At 42.6% G+C, this 21859-nt stretch overlaps 1 protein-coding gene across 1 annotated transcript in view; it reads right to left on the bottom strand.

Annotated features, from left to right (window-relative positions):
* The window catches only part of LOC117415563 (signal-induced proliferation-associated 1-like protein 3), a 125335-nt gene that overhangs the window by 28020 nt on the left and 75456 nt on the right, over window positions 1–21859 (bottom strand). Inside the window, 8 exon segments of the mRNA XM_059026718.1 lie at window positions 890–1335; window positions 3084–3196; window positions 5727–5851; window positions 8681–8830; window positions 9828–10070; window positions 16777–17051; window positions 20240–20816; window positions 21006–21163. Coding sequence (XP_058882701.1) covers window positions 890–1335; window positions 3084–3196; window positions 5727–5851; window positions 8681–8830; window positions 9828–10070; window positions 16777–17051; window positions 20240–20816; window positions 21006–21163 — 2087 coding nt within the window.

Raw genomic sequence — 21859 nt, 5'->3', positions numbered from 1 at the left:
GGCTTCCGGTAGACTTTTGCGATATCATTTTGTAATTTCTTTGATTACACGATGTTAAATAAAATATCTAAATTATGTTCATATAGTTTTTTTTAGTTTTTTTTAAATTAATGTCTCAATCCTAAAATTCTAGGTGATGCAAAACTTTTGGCCAGAACTGTAGGTTGCCCATTTGAAACCCTCAATATGCAGGATACTAGCTCTTTGGAGATGGTCACAATCTCTTTTTAAAGGAGACTTAAAGGTTTAAAAATCCATTTCTGTTTTGCTGTTCTGCCTCCACTGGGTCCCCCAGTACTCATCCATGTGGCTTTTCCTTGTTTCTTTACATGTGAATGCTGACTGGAGGTAAGAACATTCATTTTAAAATCTTTGTCAAATTGGGTCTTAGGATCCCAATGATGCAGCATCCACAACATGACCCATTCCACACCCACTTGACTTTTTTGTGTGAAGAAGCATCTCCTAACCTCTGTCCTAAGTCTATCTCCACTTAATTTCTATGCTGCGCTTAAAGTATTGGTTAGGGTTAACCTTGCCAACACCTTTTAAGATTTTACAGACTTCAATCTGGTCCCCCCCCCCCCCCCCCCCTCTATTTCTTTGATCTAGGCTAAATAAATTCAGATTCACATTACTTTAACTAGTCTCTCTTCATCCAGTGGTAATGGATTGACAGGCCGATTGTAAGTCACCCTGGATAAGGGTGTCTGCTAAGAAATAAATAATGATAATAATAATTGAGCCTTGTATTCTATATGCGGTCTCACCAGTGTGCTATACAAGCTCATCATGACCTCACTTGGCTACATGGCTCATGAATCAACAAGCAGGAATACAATCACAGGCTGTAATAAACCTCTTTAGTGCCGGGCCTTGACTGCTTTACCTGGCCTGTTTAAACCCTTGGCCGGTGGTCAGGGCGGGGGTGCTGCTGGCTCCTGGCAGGGCGTAGGCCTGTGTCCGGTAGCCCTTGACCTGCGGGGAGATGCCGATAGCTGGGGACGACTCTCTCCTCTTGTCCCTCTCCACAGCGCGGATGGTGTGCTCCTGGAGGCTGCTGTAGGTGGCCGAGGCTGGGATGGGTTTCTGGGGTTGGTCTCGCTGGTGTGCGCTGGGCAGGGGGCGGCCCGGCTTCACCCCCGTGGAGTTGGGGCTGGGTGTGTACAGGGTGCTGGCATCGATCCCGCTGTCGCTGGAGCCCCCCTTGGCCATGGCGTCCTGGTCAGCCTCCGCGGGGTCCCCAGAGTCGAACCAGCGCTCGTCACTGTGGCTGCTCGACGCGTTGCTGGACAGAGTGTTGCTGCTGGAAGGGCTTGAGTACTGGGCTTCACCCTGGGAATTAGAAACAAGAAGCTCAGATACTGACACCACGGCTGGGGTTTGAAAATATATATATTTATACTGGGCTACTGACTGGGAAACTAGTAGTAAATTCAATGACAAGCATTTTCTTCTGGTCAAAAAGTTTGTCATTGAATTTATTAGGTTTATTTTGGTATTTCTAAATGTAACACTATAGAGTGTTAAATAATTATGGATTGGTTATTAATTAACTGGAACAAATACAAATATAAACAATATAAAAAAAATGATATACTCATCAATATTGCAGGGATATGTACAGCAATGGTAAGTGCAGGGCTTGTTTTAAATACAAGAGCACATCGTTTGAGTCTTGGGTAGACTGTAGCTTGTTATATGTTTTTTTTTTTTATTATTTGGAAACATTAGATTTGTGGACGATGATGCAGAAACAGGCAGGGCTTTGCCCATGTCAAGTGCAACTTGACAAAACATAACCTGAAGCGATATTCTAAAAAGAATTGACCTAATTATGTGATTAAAATAGTAATTATCAAACAAGTGCCTGACCTCCTCTATGATGCATTCTGAATCACAGAAAACGTACCAGTAACTGTTGGTTTAAATGTACGGTATATGCTCAATCAAAGTCAGTTTAAAGGAAATAAAGATATACGACACATTCCAAAAATATGTGCGCAAAACAAACGTTTGCAAAAAGCTGCTTCAGGAAAGATGACTAGATAATGAGCGAGTCATATTGGAGTCGAGAACCCTCTAGTACAAAAAATCTAATATCATTTTATCAACTAGAGAAAACTACATAATTATCCTCTTCAACAAGAACACACAGGAGGCACCCATTTTTACACTTTGCTAGGGAACTGTTAAATCAATGACGACGACACTTGGTCAGGACATTCTTTGGTTGCATATTTCTAATGCTAAATAAAAGCAAACAAAATACTGAGAGACTTTGACTGTTTGGCTTTTTGGCTTTTTTTTAAAGCCCAACTTCTGCACTGTGTGTGGTGGTGTTTGTTGGGTTTGGATTAGAAGAATTGCAGTTCCAAGTTAAATCTTCAAATGACAGCAAAATGGTGGCACGTCAAAATGACTTGGAATCAAAAAGCATTCATTCAAGATTCTTTTCATTTTTGCATTCAATTTGGATTCAAAATGAATGTGAAAGGGATTATTGTGGCATTCAAGAGAACGTTGGGGACTTGGTTGATTGTTCCTAGTGTTTTAGATGCTGCTACTTCACCTGCTAGGCTATTAATTTATAGCTCACTGTGTAAAAATTGCTTCCTACCTTCTGTTCTAAACTTATTTTCCATTTATGCCCTCTCATCCTCTGTGCTAAATCCTAGCAACTAGGGTTATCTATTATTTATTTATATTACAATTTATTAGTCAACTTCCATTACATTTAAGAATCTACTTTGAATTGGATATTATTTTTTGCTAAATAATTTTCATTTTACATGAAATTTACAGTATAAGATTTCACAAAGACTGTAAAAACACTGTCTCTAAGTTAATTCGCTGTGTAGAGTGTCTTATTATTACAAGGGGTGTCATCTGGTGCAGTTTGGGCAGTTCTGTCTGTTCAAACTGTGTGAAATGATTCTGTTATAATAAGAGTCACCCTGCACTATTACATTATCACACATTATGAAGATTGTACTCATGAATTACTATTAAACATGTTGAACTATGTTCTATGTACGGGATGATGTCTATACAGAGGAGAATGCTCGAGGTGGGTGACTCACTCTGGAATGTCTGTTGGGAGAGTCCTTGGCTGGCATCTCCTGTCTGTTGGCGTGTTTCGGGGCACTGTTCATGCCTGGGACCCGTGATGGCGGTGGCACGTGCCACAGAGGCTCTGCAATTAAAGAAAGCATCGAACCGTCACGTGGTAAAGAAACAGAGTCACCAGAAAACTCAAAACCACCAGCCAGTCCACTTGAACACAGCTCTTAATGTCTGTGGCTGTGTGCTTCGCTTCCAAAAACACTGCAAAACAAATAGAAACTCTGTAAATAATGCTGGCCTCCCTGTGGCTAAAATAACAAGGGAGGAGCTTTAGATTCAGCAACGCTGAGTCAATCAATTGTTTTACAGTAGGCAGAGGTTAAAACAATACTTTTATAGTTGTGCCTTTTTACCCATGAATTTTTAAAGTATAATTGTTTTATTTACTTTATTTTCTTGACCACTTTATTTCGATGTTTGATTGTATTTTACTAATTTTTCTTATCTACTGTTTTTATTATTATTATTATTATTATTATTATTATTATTATTATTATTATTATAACTGTTATTGTGTCTTTCTTATTTTCTCTTTTTCGAGTGCTTTTAGATACTAATTTGAAATAAAAGGTACATTATTAAAAACAAAACAGCATACACCCTTTACCCTATATAAAAAGCGCTTGTGACACAAATTATTCTGATCAGTTTCTAATAAAATGGGCTTGATAATTTAGTTCCATATTATTGTGCATCTATGTCTAATTACGCTCCATCACCCTAGCAATTCCCCCACAACAGCCCGGGAGTGTCCGATAAGGAGAAACAGTCCCTGGATGTTTTGCCTCCCTAACCAGCTACAGCACCAGAACCAATGCGAGACTTTGCACAGCCAGCATGTGAACCTGGACTCCCCTGACTGCATGACCCTGCACACCACACAGCCGTGACTTTACCAGGTCATGGTCCTATCACAGAGCTTTACAGAGTTACTATGAACAAATAATAATAATAATAATAACAATAATAATAATAATAATAATAATAATAATAATATTTTTAAAGCCTGGCAATAGTACCTTTAATTTCACATAATACTGTTTGATTTAAATATATCATATCTATACATCAATGACGACTACATCATTGGGGTAAAGCAGCTTGTTTCTCCCACTGAACATTGTACAACTTTGTGAGGTTTATATCAGCAAGGGTTTGTTTTTCTTGTATTTTCATTTTTATGATCTTTAAAAAAAATTAAAATTCTTCTGTTATTGGTTTGAACCTTGAACCAACTTAAAAGCCAGTGGTGTCTTTACAAAAGCTGAAGATAGGAAAGAATTATGAAGTAGGAAGGCTTGTATTTCAAGAATATATGTGTACATTCATACACATGAGCATGAAGATTACAAGAGTATTCTGTTTTTCTTGCAACAGCATAGAATCTAATAACATTTGAAGGCTTTTGAAACAAGTTTACTTGTTCTTTTGCAATACTAAAATGTTCTCAATGCATTGATCGATTACTACCTTTCCCATGTTCGATCAGGAAATGGACGTGCACTGCTAAAATGTTGTGTTATATTACTTTTAAAAAATAAATGCCGGTCTAGCACAGCAGCTGTCCCATTGCCACTCAGCATAAGAAAAGTTTGAGAACGAGAAAAGGCCATTTGGCCCATTGAGGCACGTCCCTTGTTAGCAAACCACTTTTCCCCACTGGAATGTAAAGTCATGAGCACTGAAATATAATTTAGTTCTCTTCATGAGTCTGTGGAGCCCTGCCCGCACTGTGCCTGGTTTAGTACTCTTCATGAGTCTGTGGAGCCCTGCCTGCACTGTGCCCGGTTTAGTGCTCTTCATGAGTCTGTGGAGCCCTGCCTGCACTGCGCCTGGTTTAGTGCTCTTCATGAGTCTGTGGAACCCTGCCTGCACTGTGCCTGGTTTAGTTCTCTTCATGAGTTTGTGGAGCCCTGCCTGCACTGTGCCTGGTTTAGTGCTCTTCATGAGTCTGTGGAGCCCTGCCTGCACTGTGCCTGGTTTAGTGCTCTTCATGAGTCTGTGGAGCCCTGCCTGCACTGTGCCTGGTTCAGTGCTCTTCATGAGTGTGTTGAGCCCTGCCTGCACTGTACCTGGTTTAGTGCTCTTCATGAGTCTGTGGAGCCCTGCCTGCACTGTACCTGGTTTAGTGCTCTTCATGAGTCTGTGGAGCCCTGCCTGCACTGTGCCTGGTTTAGTGCTCTTCATGAGTCTGTGGAGCCCTGCCTGCACTGTACCTGGTTTAGTGCTCTTCGTGAGTCTGTGGAGCCCTGCCTGCACTGTACCTGGTTTAGTGCTCTTCATGAGTCTGTGGAGCCCTGCCTGCACTGTGCCTGGTTTAGTGCTCTTCATGAGTCTGTGGAGCCCTGCCTGCACTGTACCTGGTTTAGTGCTCTTCGTGAGTCTGTGGAGCCCTGCCTGCACTGTACCTGGTTTAGTGCTCTTCATGAGTCTGTGGAGCCCTGCCTGCACTGTGCCTGGTTTAGTGCTCTTCGTGAGTCTGTGGAGCCCTGCCTGCACTGTGCCTGGTTTAGTGCTCTTCGTGAGTCTGTGGAGCCCTGCCTGCACTGTGCCTGGTTTAGTGCTCTTCGTGAGTCTGTGGAGCCCTGCCTGCACTGTACCTGGTTTAGTCCTCTCCATGGTGCTCTCCTGGCTGGTAAAGCCGGATGACGAGTCTCCACTTGACATCACTTCATGGCTGACTTGCTGCTCGTAGCCGATCAGAGGTCGCTGCGGTGTGCCGTACCTGCAGACACACACAAAACAAGACACTCAGTCAAATACACCAGCGATGTTTAGAATATCAGACGATCACCATTCCTAATGGTAATAGATGAATTAACCTTGCAGGACTACATGCTTGTGACAGGGTGAGTGGACCCTGGCTCTGTATAGAAGCCAGCCCCAAACTAGGCCTGTGAATATTGCATTGTGTTGTCTTGCATTATATTGTTTTGTCTATAGGGGGTACATTTCAGATGGGGATTGCTAGAAAGCAGCTGGATTAAGTCAAACACAATAATCAAAAACATGAAAGCGAAAATACTGGTACTAAAAACTCAGCTGAAAGCACCTTTAAGAATGAAGCCTACATTTTTAATACATGCAGATTCAGACTGGAGTCTGTCTTGAAACAGAGGTGCTTCACAAATATGATAAATGAGTTGAGTGGTGCACCATTAATATGCAAATCAACAGCGTTTCTTAAACATGAATTAGCAATCGCCTAAAGAGTTAGGCTTCAATTAGATTTACTAAAGATAGAGGGTACGCTTTCAAATTGCCTCCTTCTCGTTTGTAAATGTCTTTGTATGTAATGCCATTGAAAAGCATGTTCTGTGTTTGAGAAAATAATCTGCAAGAACATAATCTGCAGCAATGTTTTTTTTTAGGTCACAGATTCCATATATGCTTTCAGAACTATCTGTAGTGCTGCATTCAAAAGAGTCATGCAAGGGAAAGATGTTGAAAAAAATAGGTTTCACAAATTGCCATGCAGACTTTACCGTTTACTGAAAGTGACAGCAGCCTTTATTAAAGTATTAAATAGTGTTTACTCCACTACATATTTAAATAAAAGCCAAAAAAAATCTGGAGAAAAACAAATTCATGAGAAAATTCTCTTTGCGTACAGAAGAGCTACAAAAACCTCTCTCTAATTCAATATGATCTTCCATTGGGGAGCAGAGATAAGAGGATGGGCTTAAAGGACAGGATATTTGATCTGGATATAAACAAGCCCGGAGACCTCCAAAACCAAAACAACTGAGGCATGAAATCATTTTTTATGCATCTGCAGGCTCGTAAAATATATAGTATGTTATTAGAATCATATTTAACATCCTTTCTGTCAATGCACTAGTCTTTTTGGTTAAAAGAGATAAAACTATATATATATATATATAAAGAAAGACTAACATAAAATAAGGTTGTTTACTAAACCTAAATGCTGACTTAGTTGCAGCCATAATTATTTATTTTTAAAATATGTATATTGGTGCCCATTAACCATGTTTAAACACTTCCATGCTGCTGCATTTTGACAGGCTTCTGCCAAAGACAACCCTTAAAGCCTTTATAGGCTTTTCAAACACTTGAATTTGATACTGCACTTTACCAAAGAGCCATTCTTTCTACTGTGGAGCTGAGTGAGTTGTTTTTAGCTCAAGAGCCATTGCTTGGACAGCCTTGTTCACTGACCTTTCACCTCTGGGGGGCTTGTTATATGAAACATTATTTCGGTAGCTGAAAAATAGCCAGTTGGGCCAATTACCGAAACTGAAGTGAAGTGCTCCCTCGCCCCTAAGAGAAAGGGTGGTCAAAATCAATAGAAAGGACTTGACAGTGCCCCTGAGCAGAATAGCTGATCACTGTTCCCTTGTAGAGATTCTTTTTGAGACAGACAACGCTAGTTATGTTACAGACAATAACAGCACAGGTCATAAGTGGAAAAGCAGAGCAACCTGTTTTAAATTGTATATGCTAAATAGTATGCCATTGCAATACTAAGTTTTTTTTTTTACATACACATGTAGGAGCACAAAGGGGAGGCGAGACTGAACTTGCACTGATGGCGGGTAAGCTGTATTGACTAACCGGTCTGATTATGCTCAGAGCAATCTTGTGCAAAATAATAGGAATGCACACAAACGCACACAGTAAAATACCGGGACATCGCAAATACAATCTGTTACATTAATACTACTCTAATTAGTGTAGCAAGTTTAATACAGTGTGTTGTAAGTGTACTGTAGTGGCTGTTCTGTATGAGTTTCACAAGCATGTTGACAGTGAATGTGTTGTGTGGCACTGAGACACAGTGCAATGCAAATATCAGGATTCACCACAAGGAGCACTGGCACTACTAAGGCATCACCAGACCATGATATGCCTGCAAAATGCCATCTGAAAGGGACTCCGATGCACCAATACTGTACTAGTGCACCAGTGTGGAGCTCTGACAATACATAGTCCTGGCATGAAGACTTTACTGCAACTTTTCTATCACTTATATAAAACTGTCATGTACTGCTGGGGTAATAAATATTGGTAACACTTCCCAAGTTCTCATAAATATGAATATAAAGGGGTTCATTAAATTGCACACTGTTTAATAACATCAGAATAAACTTTACAAACTAGAGTAGGCCATGTGGCCCATCAATGCTCGTCCACTTCCTAGTAGCTGATTGATCTCAGTTGGGTCTTAAAAGATCTCAGTGATTCAGCATCTTCTGTGTAAAGAAGTGCCTCCTACTGTCTATTTTCTAAAAGATACACAATAAGTACAAACATGGTTCATTTTCAAGCATATACATTAAACAGTAGTAGGTCACGCCAGCTAGTTTTTGCAAGACACTGCAAATGCTGGGACGATGTTGCAGTAACATGGTCTGATACTCGGACACAGTTATTTAAGTCTCTTATTTGCAAGATGCATGGATGGCTTCAATTGTGACACATTCCATTGTAACTTGGTTGAAACAAAAACGACATAGGGTTTGATGAATCAGTGGAAATGCATTCCTAACACAATGGAGTCTCTTTGCGATGCAGATACTATCTAAAGGCACACCTGTCGGAGGACTGTTTGTAGCGGGTGAGCGCCGCCCCTGCGCTGGAGCCCGGGGTCGAGAAGCTACCCGAGGTGTTCCTGTAGGGCTGCCCTCTGTCGCCCCCTCCTGGGGATGTGTTGCTATAGGGGGTTTCAGGGAAACTCACAGGCCTGAAAAGACAAGTCAGTCAGTTACCAGATTGGACACAAATATCTTCAGGTAGAAAAGGTATACAATACATTCACAATACAATGCACAGCATAACTCTGGGGCCAGTTTCACAAAGCACTGCCAACACTTAGCAGACTGAGAGTTCTGAAGTTCCAAAACAGTATTTTAAAATTCAAAGCAAGAATGTTGGATTACAAAATTTAATTAGTTGTATTTTTGCATCACAATATAAGAGACATCAGCCAAGAGGCAGAATTACACAAAAGTATGCAACAAAACCCCATGAAACTTGGTTATTGCAAGAAGAGTATAATCCCAGAACTGCTGAAGGGTAAACCAGACAAACAGGATTTATTCTTCCAGTTTTTCAAAGTAAAAACATGCTTCAGCATTGTAAAGCTGAAATGACTACATCCTTTATCACTGTAGAATCTCCAATGCCCCTCAACAAACCTGACCTTAATAATCATTCTTTATTTTATATAGCACCTTCATAGTGGACCACCATCACAAAGCGCTTTACAAGACAGTGAGGAACAATGCATAATACATTAAATACAGTGAGATACAGGGCATAGTACATTAAATACAAACAGTAAAAAACAATGCTAATACATTAAAATACATAACCCTGCTCCCTGCCATGCTGTTCTGAGGTACCCACTGCGCCACATGCCCCCCACTGATCTGGAAAAGACTGAGTGAGTAAAGAAAAAAAGAGCGCTGAAAAAGAGGGGGTGAGGGAGGGAGTAGTTCAGTCTCGATGCCTCAAGCCTGCCCTGTACTGGAGGGAGCACCCTTTCTCTTAGGGGGGGTGAGGGAGCAGTTCAGTTCCTATGCCCATACAATCCTTGGAATGTTTGAGATGGTATATGAAGTTGATCTGTGCCAGTAGTGCTGAAGTGTGGGATGGGCTAAATTGAGATTATAACCCTTACTTCACTTGTGACAGAGGTGAAAGGCTGGTGCATTAACCAGCTGCACCACACTGCTTACCGTTTGCTCTGCACTGGCTGTGGTTCTCTGTATGGAATCGGTGCCCCTGGCTTCTGCGGCCGGCCCATGGGCTGCTGTGGCCTCCCCGGCGACGCCCATCTCTGGGGCTGCAAGGCATTCTGGGAGGAGGGGCTTGACCACTGCCAGGCAGGGCTTCGGTAGGCCACCCTGTACCCAGCGGGCACGCTCTCCGGCTCAGGCTTCTGCTCCATTGTCTTCATCTCATACTCTTCAGAGAAGCCCCTGGAACACACGACATCTCTGAGACCTGGGCTTAGTGTTACACTGAACCGAATGTGATTCTTACTGCTATCAAGATCGGGAGCCCCACTAACAGTTGTGTGAACTTCAGTGGCTACCTAACAATACCTTACGACTGTACACAAGCGTAAAGTTTATTATGCCATACTACAGTGCTTTAACAACTCAATAATACACAGTTAGGCCATGTTGATAGTACAATACAAGCATTATATTTAACTGTATAAGAGCCCTTTATTAATTCACTGTCCCTGTTTTTTGATGTGCAAGTCAGAAAATTAAACTGCGTACTGTACTCGGATTGTATTAAGGGGAGTCCAGGCTTCAGTGCTGTATCGTGTCACCACGCTGGGGTGTGGAGAGCATGTGAAGCTGGTGTGGTTCTTATCGAATATTGAGATTCTCTGGAAATCAACGGCATGGAACAGAACACGAACACACAGCTGTCGTGAAACTGATTACATGGAAAATATTCTTTAGATGTACAATTTAACTGAAATCCAGTTTGCCAGTTGCATACAGTAAATATGTATTGCACATGCTTGTTATGGGCTGGTAAGTGGAGTGTCTGTCCTGTGCTAGGATGTGGATCTCTCCTGCTTCCATTCTAGGCCATTTTTGAAGGCTGCACACGTAACCATGGTTACTCGTATTGCTACAGCAGGCTGTGCTTGAAGGTAGTTATGTATAAACCAGTTCATTCTTACTGCTAGACTGTACAGCCATCCATGCTCACTTTAACAGTTAGACCCCGTTTACACTACTGTGCTGGCGCAGGGCCGCCTCAGGGCCTGCTGAATATTTAGGTCTGCAACCCCGCAGTTTGAGGCGTTTTTGCGTGTTCACATGTGTGACTGAAAAGCAGGCCTAAAATGTGGTGAATGTTTTTTTTTTTTTTTTTTTTTTTTTTTTTAACGGAACGATAGCCTGCACTCAGAATGGAAGAGCTACCGAGATATACAGTAATCATTGATTTGTAGCAGATTATGTTTCTTATTAACATATATATATTTTTCAATGGTATATATTGAAATAAAATAATATGGTGTGTAAAGGGGTGACGGCCCGAGCTTACCCCCACCCACAAGCACATTATTCTCTCAAGAACACAGAGGTACGCAGGAAACAACAACTTGCTAATGTATACAGGTATGAATATTTATTTTCGAAACGGGTACTTCAGTCAGATTGCAAATGACTAACAGGCTGTACGTACAAGGACTGACGTTCACAAGACAAGCTCACGACTGACCACTTAATACGACTGGAAACATAATAATGAATTCATTATTCAATAACCGGTTACACCTGGAATCATTTTATACAAAAATTATTTAACATTCATTCCATTTACAATAAACATTCATGTATTACATGTTTCTTCTCATTTATACGAATTTCCTGCATGAATAAACACGATCGTTAAACCATTCTGTCGTTTACTAGTTATTATTATCATTGTCCTTACTATTCTCTAGTCCCTAACCATTACCAGTAAAGACTGAACATTAGCATCACCCCTTCTCTTAGAAGATTACTGAACATATGGCTATAACAAAACCCTCACCCTCATCTAAATACAGCAATACACCGTCATATATCAAATACACTTTGCTCAACAACATGCACGATACATAACAAACCACGGCTCTATCGCCAGTAGAACAACATTAACAATAATAATACAAGGCATTGAAATATTACAGTGAAAATACTAATTATTACACTTTCAAATTCTAAGCAAGTTACAAGCTTACCAGCGCCATTAATCAATAAAACAAACAAACTTACGTTTTTTGTTTTTTACTTCAAATATTACAAATAGTTCCCAGATTGTTGTGAGATGCTGGCGTTGAACACAGCATAGATTTCCAAGTTTGCTGTGGTTTCCTTTCATTCAGTGTATGTTTAGCGCTTCCCATGTGTTCTACAATGGTGTGCCTGCGAGTGTAATCTACAGCCTTGCTGCATGAAGTACAAAACAGCACATTACCATCGACGTGAAATTCATCCTTGCCAAACTCCTAGACATGATCTTTAGGGGTGATTGTTCTTGTTTTCTGCATCTTTGAACAGCTCTGGATACTGAAGTAAACTGAAGCCTCATTCAACATTGAACTTGAATACTGGAAGCAGTTTTATTAGTCAGGTATGTTTATGAAAATTTAAAGCCAAGTTGCCTGTGTTAATGTTTATATATTATACGTGTATTGATTTGGTTATTACCAAACAAACAAAAAAAAAGCCTTGCATGTTTTTTGCCCCTCCCCAAACAAAAAAACCTCTGACATCATAGAAAATCCGCGTTTTTCCTTGTTATTCCACAGCAAACGGATTCCTATGATCCCTGCTACTGAGCTACAAAAAGTGCTTTGCATGCATATAGATATGCAAAGGCCGGTGACCTAAATCTAGGCTGATCCTGGATCTTTTTTGGAGCGTTCACATATGATAAAAGGCAACCCTGAGGCAGCCCTGTGCCGCCTTACATCTCAAGTGAGTCTTAGACTGTTATAGAATCCTGCATTGAACTTTTTCTGAACCTTAAAGACTATACAAACAAAAAATAATTGTAGTTACAAAAAGAACACCTCATCATTATAATCATCATACAGAGGTTACCACTGAACCAGGATACACAACAGCTCACTATGCATAGTTTTGGGTTAAAAAAAACCTGCAGCTCAAAGCATTTTTTTCAGACATGCCTTGAATCTAATAAATGGTGATTTAAAAAACAAATAGCTCTTCTACCATTCTTCATTAAAACTGCCCTTTACTGTTTTGGACAATGCAGCCCAAGGGTGCAGACAAAAATGTCATGCTCTACATCACCAGACTAATATTCTCGTAACTTGATTATAATGCAGCACGCAATGGAGTTTCAAAACAACTTCCAGGGTCATACATGATCCAGGACAGGTGTCAGAAAAAGGAAGCCACAATGACCTACAGCAACAGCACGTGGAGCAGACTAGCTTAGCATGAAATTGGACAAGCAGTCTCCGAGATTTATCCTACAGCAGATCAGGTGCAGTGTGGGTCCTCATGTCCTGCTTTCTCTGGCGGTGGAATAACTCCTTGTAACAAATATCCATGCAAAGCTCCATCAAATTCAGAGGAGTGGTTCTGCAGCATTGTAGACATCATAAGCCAACCAGAGTCTGGAAATCCTTTCTGAGAGAAGGAGTACATTTAGAAGGAACCCATCAGTGCTCGTCCAGTTCCTAGCAGCTGGTTGATCTAAAATAAAGAAACTATTTGGGGTCTAAATCGAGGGTAACTTTCACTTGACAGCAGATCCATTAAATAACAATTTTCTACAACTTCCGATAAGAATGCTTTCAGCCATTGCCTTTTCACACCTCGCTTAGTGAAACATTTCACACTTTTTATTTTCTTAAATCTTGGTACCTTGCTTGACAAACTGGTATGAACACACACTACAACACTGGCCTACTTCTTCACTGAACTACATTAGCGTTGCTTGCACTGCCAATGAAGACAGACAATAGCACAATCGCACCAGGAGGTCTTGCACATGCAGTCCAGGCAATGGAAAATCACAGAAAAAAAAAAAAACACTTGGGTTTTATTATTAAATCTTTGCCACATTTCAGAAACAGAGCTCTCTTAAATTCCATCTTCATCCAGTGATACAGTAACACATGCTGTTATTGCAAAACACTAAATCGCAATACCATTCGAAAACACACACACATATATATATATATATATATATATATATATATATATATATATATATATATATATATATATATATATATATAGTACGCATGCAGCATATTGCAAACAAACCTTTTATAAGCAGCTGCTAATCCATTATTAATGCTACTATAACTGGAGATCGCACTGTTGTATCACTAAAGCCAGACACTTGCAGAACCACGCTACAGCATCTGACAGCAAAACAGAGCATATTTACTGCATCCACCTCTGAAATAAAATGCGCTCTCGCTTGTTGCTGCTACTTACACTCATAGCTCACACCTCAGAAATGTTCCAACATGTCCTCTACATTCAAGAAGAAGGCGTGTTCATGACAAAACAACAGCTCACCACCTCAAAACACTCCTAGAACATGAAATCTTTAAGAAGCACTTCTTCAGGCTCAATCTGTTCCGGCAGATTTTGCAAAACATGCAAGACTCCTAAAGAGCTAAGCTGCTTGCAACCATTTCAGCTCAAAGCGCTGTGATCATTCTTCAGTCGTTAAGTGTGAGAATCTAAACCTTTTCCTCCGAGGATATTTCGGATAGCATTCCAATCTTCTTGAGCTCTGCTGTTTGTTTATTAGAAACACTCGCCTTTTAGTATATTGTATTTATTACTGAGCTGACTCGACGGGTTGCAGGGGCTTTGCTAATAAATGCGATTATTTCCAGTGTGTTCTTTGCTTGAGACGAGCTGCTGAAATGGGTGTCAATCAACCGGACACTTTCCTATTGTTGACACTGGACAGCTGTTGTATAATTAACAGGTTTCATGGTTTTCCAATAAAGAACCCGGTCAAACACTACAAAATGTATCTGCCTATTATTAACCACCAATGTACCACCAAGCCCATTGAGTGAATACTCAAACCAGGGCTTGAATTCCCCTCCAACGGCACCACAGGTCACTGCTCTGCCTGAGCTTCCCAGAGCCTGCTTCCTGGGTGTATCACAGGGGGCCTGCGGCCTGGGTGTATCATAGGGGGCCTGCGGCCTGGGTGTATCACAGGGGGCCTGCGGCCTGGGTGTATCACCGGGGGCCTGTGGCCTGGGTGTATCACAGGGGGCCTGCGGCCTGGGTGTATCACAGGGGGCCTGCGGCCTGGGTGTATCAAAGGGGGCCTGCGGCCTGGGTGTATCACAGGGGGCCTGCGGCCTGGGTGTATCACAGGGGGCCTGTGGCCTGGGTGTATCACAGGGGGCCTGCGGCCTGGGTGTATCACAGGGGGCCTGCGGCCTGGGTGTATCACAGGGGGCCTGCGGCCTGGGTGTATCACAGGGGGCCTGCGGCCTGGGTGTATCACAGGGGGCCTGCGGCCTCGGTGTATCACAGGGGGCCTGCGGCCTGGGTGTATCACAGGGGGCCTGCGGCCTGGGTGTATCACAGGGGGCCTGCGGCCTGGGTGTATCACAGGGGGCCTGCGGCCTGGGTGTATCACAGGGGGCCTGCGGCCTGGGTGTATCACAGGGGGCCTGCGGCCTGGGTGTATCACAGGGGGCCTGCGGCCTGGGTGTATCACAGGGGGCCTGCGGCCTCGGTGTATCACAGGGGGCCTGCGGCCTGGGTGTATCACAGGGGGCCTGCGGCCTGGGTGTATCACAGGGGACCTGTGGCCTGGGTGTATCACAGGGGACCTGTAGCCTGGGTGTACCACAGGGGGCCTGTAGCCTGGGTGTACCACAGGGGGCCTGTAGCCTGGGTGTATCTCTAACAGCTGATGTATGATGGACTCTCTGCTGGAGTTCTACTAAGAGACCTGGTATCCTTCCTGGAAACAATGACATGGATGGTGGTTTTTGACCAATGGATTCCATCAGTAAGTCGTGTTCATCAGTAACAATTTACTCATCTTTTGCAAGTATGAGTATCACATTTATCATACAGATTTTTTAAAAAAAGAATAGAAAAGAGGTGTCACTGCTCTAGCTGGTCATGATGTGTGTGGTCAAGTGGGAACTGTCTGGGTTTGAATCCCAGTTTGGCTTCTGACACTGAGTACACTTAACTGGAGCTAACACTGGAGCCTGCTTTTCAAGGATGAGGGAAGCAAGCCTCAGGGGGACAGTTCTGCACACCTGCGCTCCAACATTTATTTGGGAGACAACAGTACATGTGCACAATATGCATGTGTGTATGGAAAAGATGTTGAATAAATATTAGAGAAATAACCTGACACTGCACACATCCCACAGTATAAACACTACAGCTGACCTATATTTGACATTTACATATTTCACAATGATAAGGTAAAAATTGAAATTTTTAACACTTGGAAATGTGATGGCAGTAAAATAAATACAACACGAATATCTAAAAACAATAACAATACATTATGTAATATTGTACTGGGTATAATTTTCTCCCATTGAAACCATAAATAATACAGAATCTGCACAGATGCAAACACAGTGTGCTAGTTTTAAATTTTTGATATATGTGTGGAGTGGTGGTTAGGGCCCTGGACTCTTGACCGGAGGGTTGTGGGTTCAATCCCCAGTGGGGGACACTGCTGTTGTACCCTTGAGCAAGGTACTTTACCAAGATTGCTCCAGTAAAAACCCAACTGTGTAAATGGTTAATTGTATGTAAAATAATGTGATATCTGTATAATGTGAAATAATGTATAATGTGATATCTCGTAACAATTGTAAGTCGTCTTGGATAAGGGCGTCTGCTAAGAAATAAATAATAATATTTCAATTGGCTTCCCTTATGAAGTTTACCCTAGTAACAGCATAGCAAAGTGTAATAAAGCACAGTGCAAGCATTGTAAAGCAGATAAGCAGTGTAAGGCACATAAAAAAGGCAAACCACAATAAACTACAGTATGCATAGTATAACCAAGGGCCAAGCATGAGAGAACTACAGAATTTCCATAGAAATTTATCGTGGTAAACTTTTGTAAGGGTTATCCCGAACAAATCAGTAATTGACTAGTAAACCCCAAAGCTACCTGCGTGGCGCGCCGTCGTCAAGGGGCGGGATGATCACCACCTTGACGGTGACGGAGGTCCTCAGGAGGTCGATCATCTGGTCGTGTGTCAGCGTCACCACGGCGACCTTGCAGATCTCCACCAATCGGCTGCCCTGCCTCAGCCCTGCCTGCCAGGCGAACCCGTACTCCTCCACCTCGGCCACCGTGCCGTCGAACTTCACGTGGAAGCCCAGCTGGCCCAGTCCGTTCCGCCGCAGCGTCATGTCCACCGTCTCGCATCCACTCGTCATGACCTGCGCAACCCGAGCAGAGTGAGGAGCGGGAATCACAGCAACATGAGAATGTACAATCACAGCAACATGAGAACGTACACAAACAATCACAGCAACATGAGCACGCACAATCACAGCAACATGAGAACGTACACAAACAATCACAGCAACATGAGCACGCACAATCACAGCAACATGAGAACGTACACAAACAATCACAGCAACATGAGAACGTACACAAACAATCACAGCAACATGAGCACGTACAATCACAGCAACATGAGAACGTACAATCACAGCAACATGAGCACGTACAATCACAGCAACACGAGCACGTACAATCACAGCAACATGAGAACGTACAATCACAGCAACACGAGCACGTACAATCACAGCAACATGAGCACGTACAATCACAGCAACATGAGAACGTACAATCACAGCAACATGAGCACGCACAATCACAGCAACATGAGCACGTACTATCACAGCAACATGAGAACGTACAATCACAGCAACATGAGAACGTACAATCACAGCAACATGAGAACGTACAATCACAGCAACATGAGCACGTACAATCACAGCAACATGAGAACGTACACAAACAATCACAGCAACATGAGAACGTACAATCACAGCAACATGAGCACGTACAATCACAGCAACATGAGAACGTACAATCACAGCAACATGAGCACGTACAATCACAGCAACATGAGAACGTACAATCACAGCAACATGAGAACGTACAATCACAGCAACATGAGCACGTACAATCACAGCAACATGAGCACACACAATCACAGCAACATGAGAATGTACAATCACAGCAACATGAGCACGTACAATCACAGCAACATGAGCACGTACACAAACAATCACAGCAACATGAGAACGTACAATCACAGCAACATGAGCACGCACAATCACAGCAACATGAGAACGTACAATCACAGCAACATGAGAACGTACAATCACAGCAACATGAGCACGTACAATCACAGCAACATGAGAACGTACAATCACAGCAACATGAGCACACACAATCACAGCAACATGAGAATGTACAATCACAGCAACATGAGCACGTACAATCACAGCAACATGAGCACGTACACAAACAATCACAGCAACATGAGCATGTACACAAACAATCACAGCAACATGAGAACGTACAATCACAGCAACATGAGCACGCACAATCACAGCAACATGAGCACGCACAATCACAGCAACATGAGCACGTACAATCACAGCAACATGAGCACGTACAATCACAGCAACATGAGAACGTACAATCACAGCAACATGAGAACGTACAATCACAGCAACATGAGCACGCACAATCACAGCAACATGAGCACGCACAATCACAGCAACATGAGCACGCACAATCACAGCAACATGAGCACGCACAATCACAGCAACATGAGCACGTACAATCACAGCAACATGAGAACGTACAATCACAGCAACATGAGCACGCACAATCACAGCAACATGAGCACGCACAATCACAGCAACATGAGCACGTACAATCACAGCAACATGAGAACGTACAATCACAGCAACATGAGAACGTACAATCACAGCAACATGAGAACGTACAATCACAGCAACATGAGCACGTACAATCACAGCAACATGAGCACGCACAATCACAGCAACATGAGCACGCACAATCACAGCAACATGAGCACGCACAATCACAGCAACATGAGCACGCACAATCACAGCAACATGAGCACGTACAATCACAGCAACATGAGAACGTACAATCACAGCAACATGAGAATGTACAATCACAGCAACATGAGCACGTACAATCACAGCAACATGAGCACGTACACAAACAATCACAGCAACATGAGAACGTACAATCACAGCAACATGAGCACGCACAATCACAGCAACATGAGAATGTACAATCACAGCAACATGAGCACGCACAATCACAGCAACATGAGCACGCACAATCACAGCAACATGAGCACGTACAATCACAGCAACATGAGAACGTACAATCACAGCAACATGAGCACGTACAATCACAGCAACATGAGAACATACACAAACAATCACAGCAACATGAGCACGCACAATCACAGCACCATGAGAACGTACACAAACAATCACAGCAACATGAGCACGTACAATCACAGCAACATGAGAACGTACAATCACAGCAACATGAGAACGTACAATCACAGCAACATGAGAACGTACAATCACAGCAACATGAGCACGTACAATCACAGCAACATGAGAACGTACAATCACAGCAACATGAGAATGTACAATCACAGCAACATGAGCACGCACAATCACAGCAACATGAGCACGTACAATCACAGCAACATGAGAACGTACAATCACAGCAACATGAGCACGTACAATCACAGCAACATGAGAACATACACAAACAATCACAGCAACATGAGAACGTACACAAACAATCACAGCAACATGAGCACGCACAATCACAGCAACATGAGAACGTACAATCACAGCAACATGAGAACGTACAATCACAGCAACATGAGCACGTACAATCACAGCAACATGAGCACGTACAATCACAGCAACATGAGCACGCACAATCACAGCAACATGAGCACGTACAATCACAGCAACATGAGCACGTACAATCACAGCAACATGAGCACGCACAATCACAGCAACATGAGAATGTACAATTGTAGCAACATGAGAATGTACAGTCTACTAACTAGAGGAGGTCTTTCAGCCCATCAGTGCTTGTCCGGTTCCTAGTAGCTCACTGATCTCAAAACTTTTTAAAGGATCCAAGTGATTCAGCATCAACAGCATAGCAATTAGGCAACCTATTCCATATCCTGATGACGTTCTGTGTGAAGAAGTGTCTCATCTGTTCTAAGTCTATCTCCATTTAATCTCCAGCTGTGACCTCTGGTCTTGGTTTCTGTGCTGCACTTAAAGTATTGGTTTGGGTTCTTCACACAGAGAGTGGTGAGGGTATGGAATTGGTTACCTCACCATGTTTCTGATGATGAATCATTGGGATCCTTTAAGAACTAACAATGTTTTTGAGATAAACCAACCACTAAAAACCCAAACAAGAACAGATGGGCCAAATGTGTTACACACATTCATGAATTTCCTTACGTTCTCTTGTTCCTGAAATGGTTTTACATGAGTTTGGTTTGGTTATGAAAAAGCCTTCTCACCTTGAGCCTCTGCACCATCTCCCTGATGTCCTCTGCTCTGTCTTCGGGCACCCTGATGAAGATGTGGTCTCCGCGGCCGTAGAAGATCTTGATGGCGAGTCGATCAGGGGTCCAGCCGATGACGTCTCCGCAGAAGCAGTTGAAGACCACCTCCTTGGTGTCCTGGTCGATCAGCACCACAAACTCGTTGGAGATGCCCAGGGTGCAGTCGATCTCCTCCGCGCGGCTGAAGTCCTGAGAGGAGACGCGCCAAGTGATGGCGGCCAGACTGCCCAGCTCCGCACCCTCACGCGCCCGGGTCTTCTCTTTCTTCTTGGAGGTCAGAGAGATGAGGTTGAACTTCCCCGTTGAGTCGATGGGGGTGTTGGAGACGCAGTTCTCTGCCAGGTCTTTGAGGTACTCCTGGCGCGTGCGAGTCGCCATGGTGTGGAACTTCTCCGACTTGTGCGCTGCGTTCTCAGCGTTAATCACCTTGGCCAGCAGGAAGTCCCGGAATACCTCGGAACGGCGGAACGTCACTCCACATGGGATCAGGGGTCCAAACGGAGGCACATCTTTTGATCTTGTTACCGCCACACTGCGGGGAAAAAAAAAAGGAAAAGTGCAGTATTTTTAAATCAGATAAATAGAGGACACACAGTACTGTCGTTATTTCCATAATGAGCAGCGATTGGGGAAGAGTGGGTTGTTTACAGCCATCCTCATAACATAATTCCATGAACGTTCATAGAGTATTTAGTTTAGAGAAGTTTGGAGATGGCCCCACCTGTAGCAGACGTTCTCTGTGCAAGGGCTGTGCACTCGGACGATGACAAACACGTGCTGGAAGTGGGAGCGGATGTTCTGGGGGGTGAAAGGCAGTGCATCGGGCTCCTGGAAGATGATCGTGACAATGTCGTTTCCTATGTGCCTTTTACGGAGGAGCTGAAATACAAAACAAGGGTGCTCCATTTAATTTCCTAAAAAACTGAACTTGAAAAAAGTGAAGTTTAATTTCAGAACCCAAAGTTTTACCTATGTCATGTGAGACTAGTTATATAATATTAACATGTATATATATATATATATATATATATATATATATATATATATATATATATATATATATATTATGGCTTAAACATGGTGTTGCTGTGACGAGCTCTGAATTAAAATCTTGGCCAGCTTATTAAGTCACCTTAAAAAGCTGGCCAATGAATGTGAAAAATAAACACTCTTTGGAACACCCTCATATATAAAAGGCACTGTACATATTGGATAAGATTTATTAGGATTGTTCTGTTAAATCTATGGACTTTATTTATGTAGAGTATAGCCTAGATCAAAGAACAAATTAGGGAGGGACATGATTGAAGTATTTTTTAAATCTTAAAAAGGAGTTAAGTTAACCAAAAATGTAAGCACAGTACATACACCATTACCAGAGAACACAGTTGGAAATGAAGTGGAGATAGACTTAGAGGGTAGGAGACACTTGTTCACACAGAGATGAGGGGATGGAAGGGGCTGCCTCCTGTCATCATGTTGTTGAGGCAGAACCACTGGGGTCTTTTAAAACCCAACTTGACCACTTTCGAGATAAATCAGCAGTTAGGAACCAGAGGAGCTTAGATGGACTGA

The sequence above is a fragment of the Acipenser ruthenus genome, chromosome 7, assembly GCF_902713425.1.
Source record: "Acipenser ruthenus chromosome 7, fAciRut3.2 maternal haplotype, whole genome shotgun sequence".
Taxonomy (NCBI): Eukaryota; Metazoa; Chordata; class Actinopteri; order Acipenseriformes; family Acipenseridae; genus Acipenser; species Acipenser ruthenus.
This window is presented reverse-complemented; position numbering and strand designations above follow the sequence as displayed.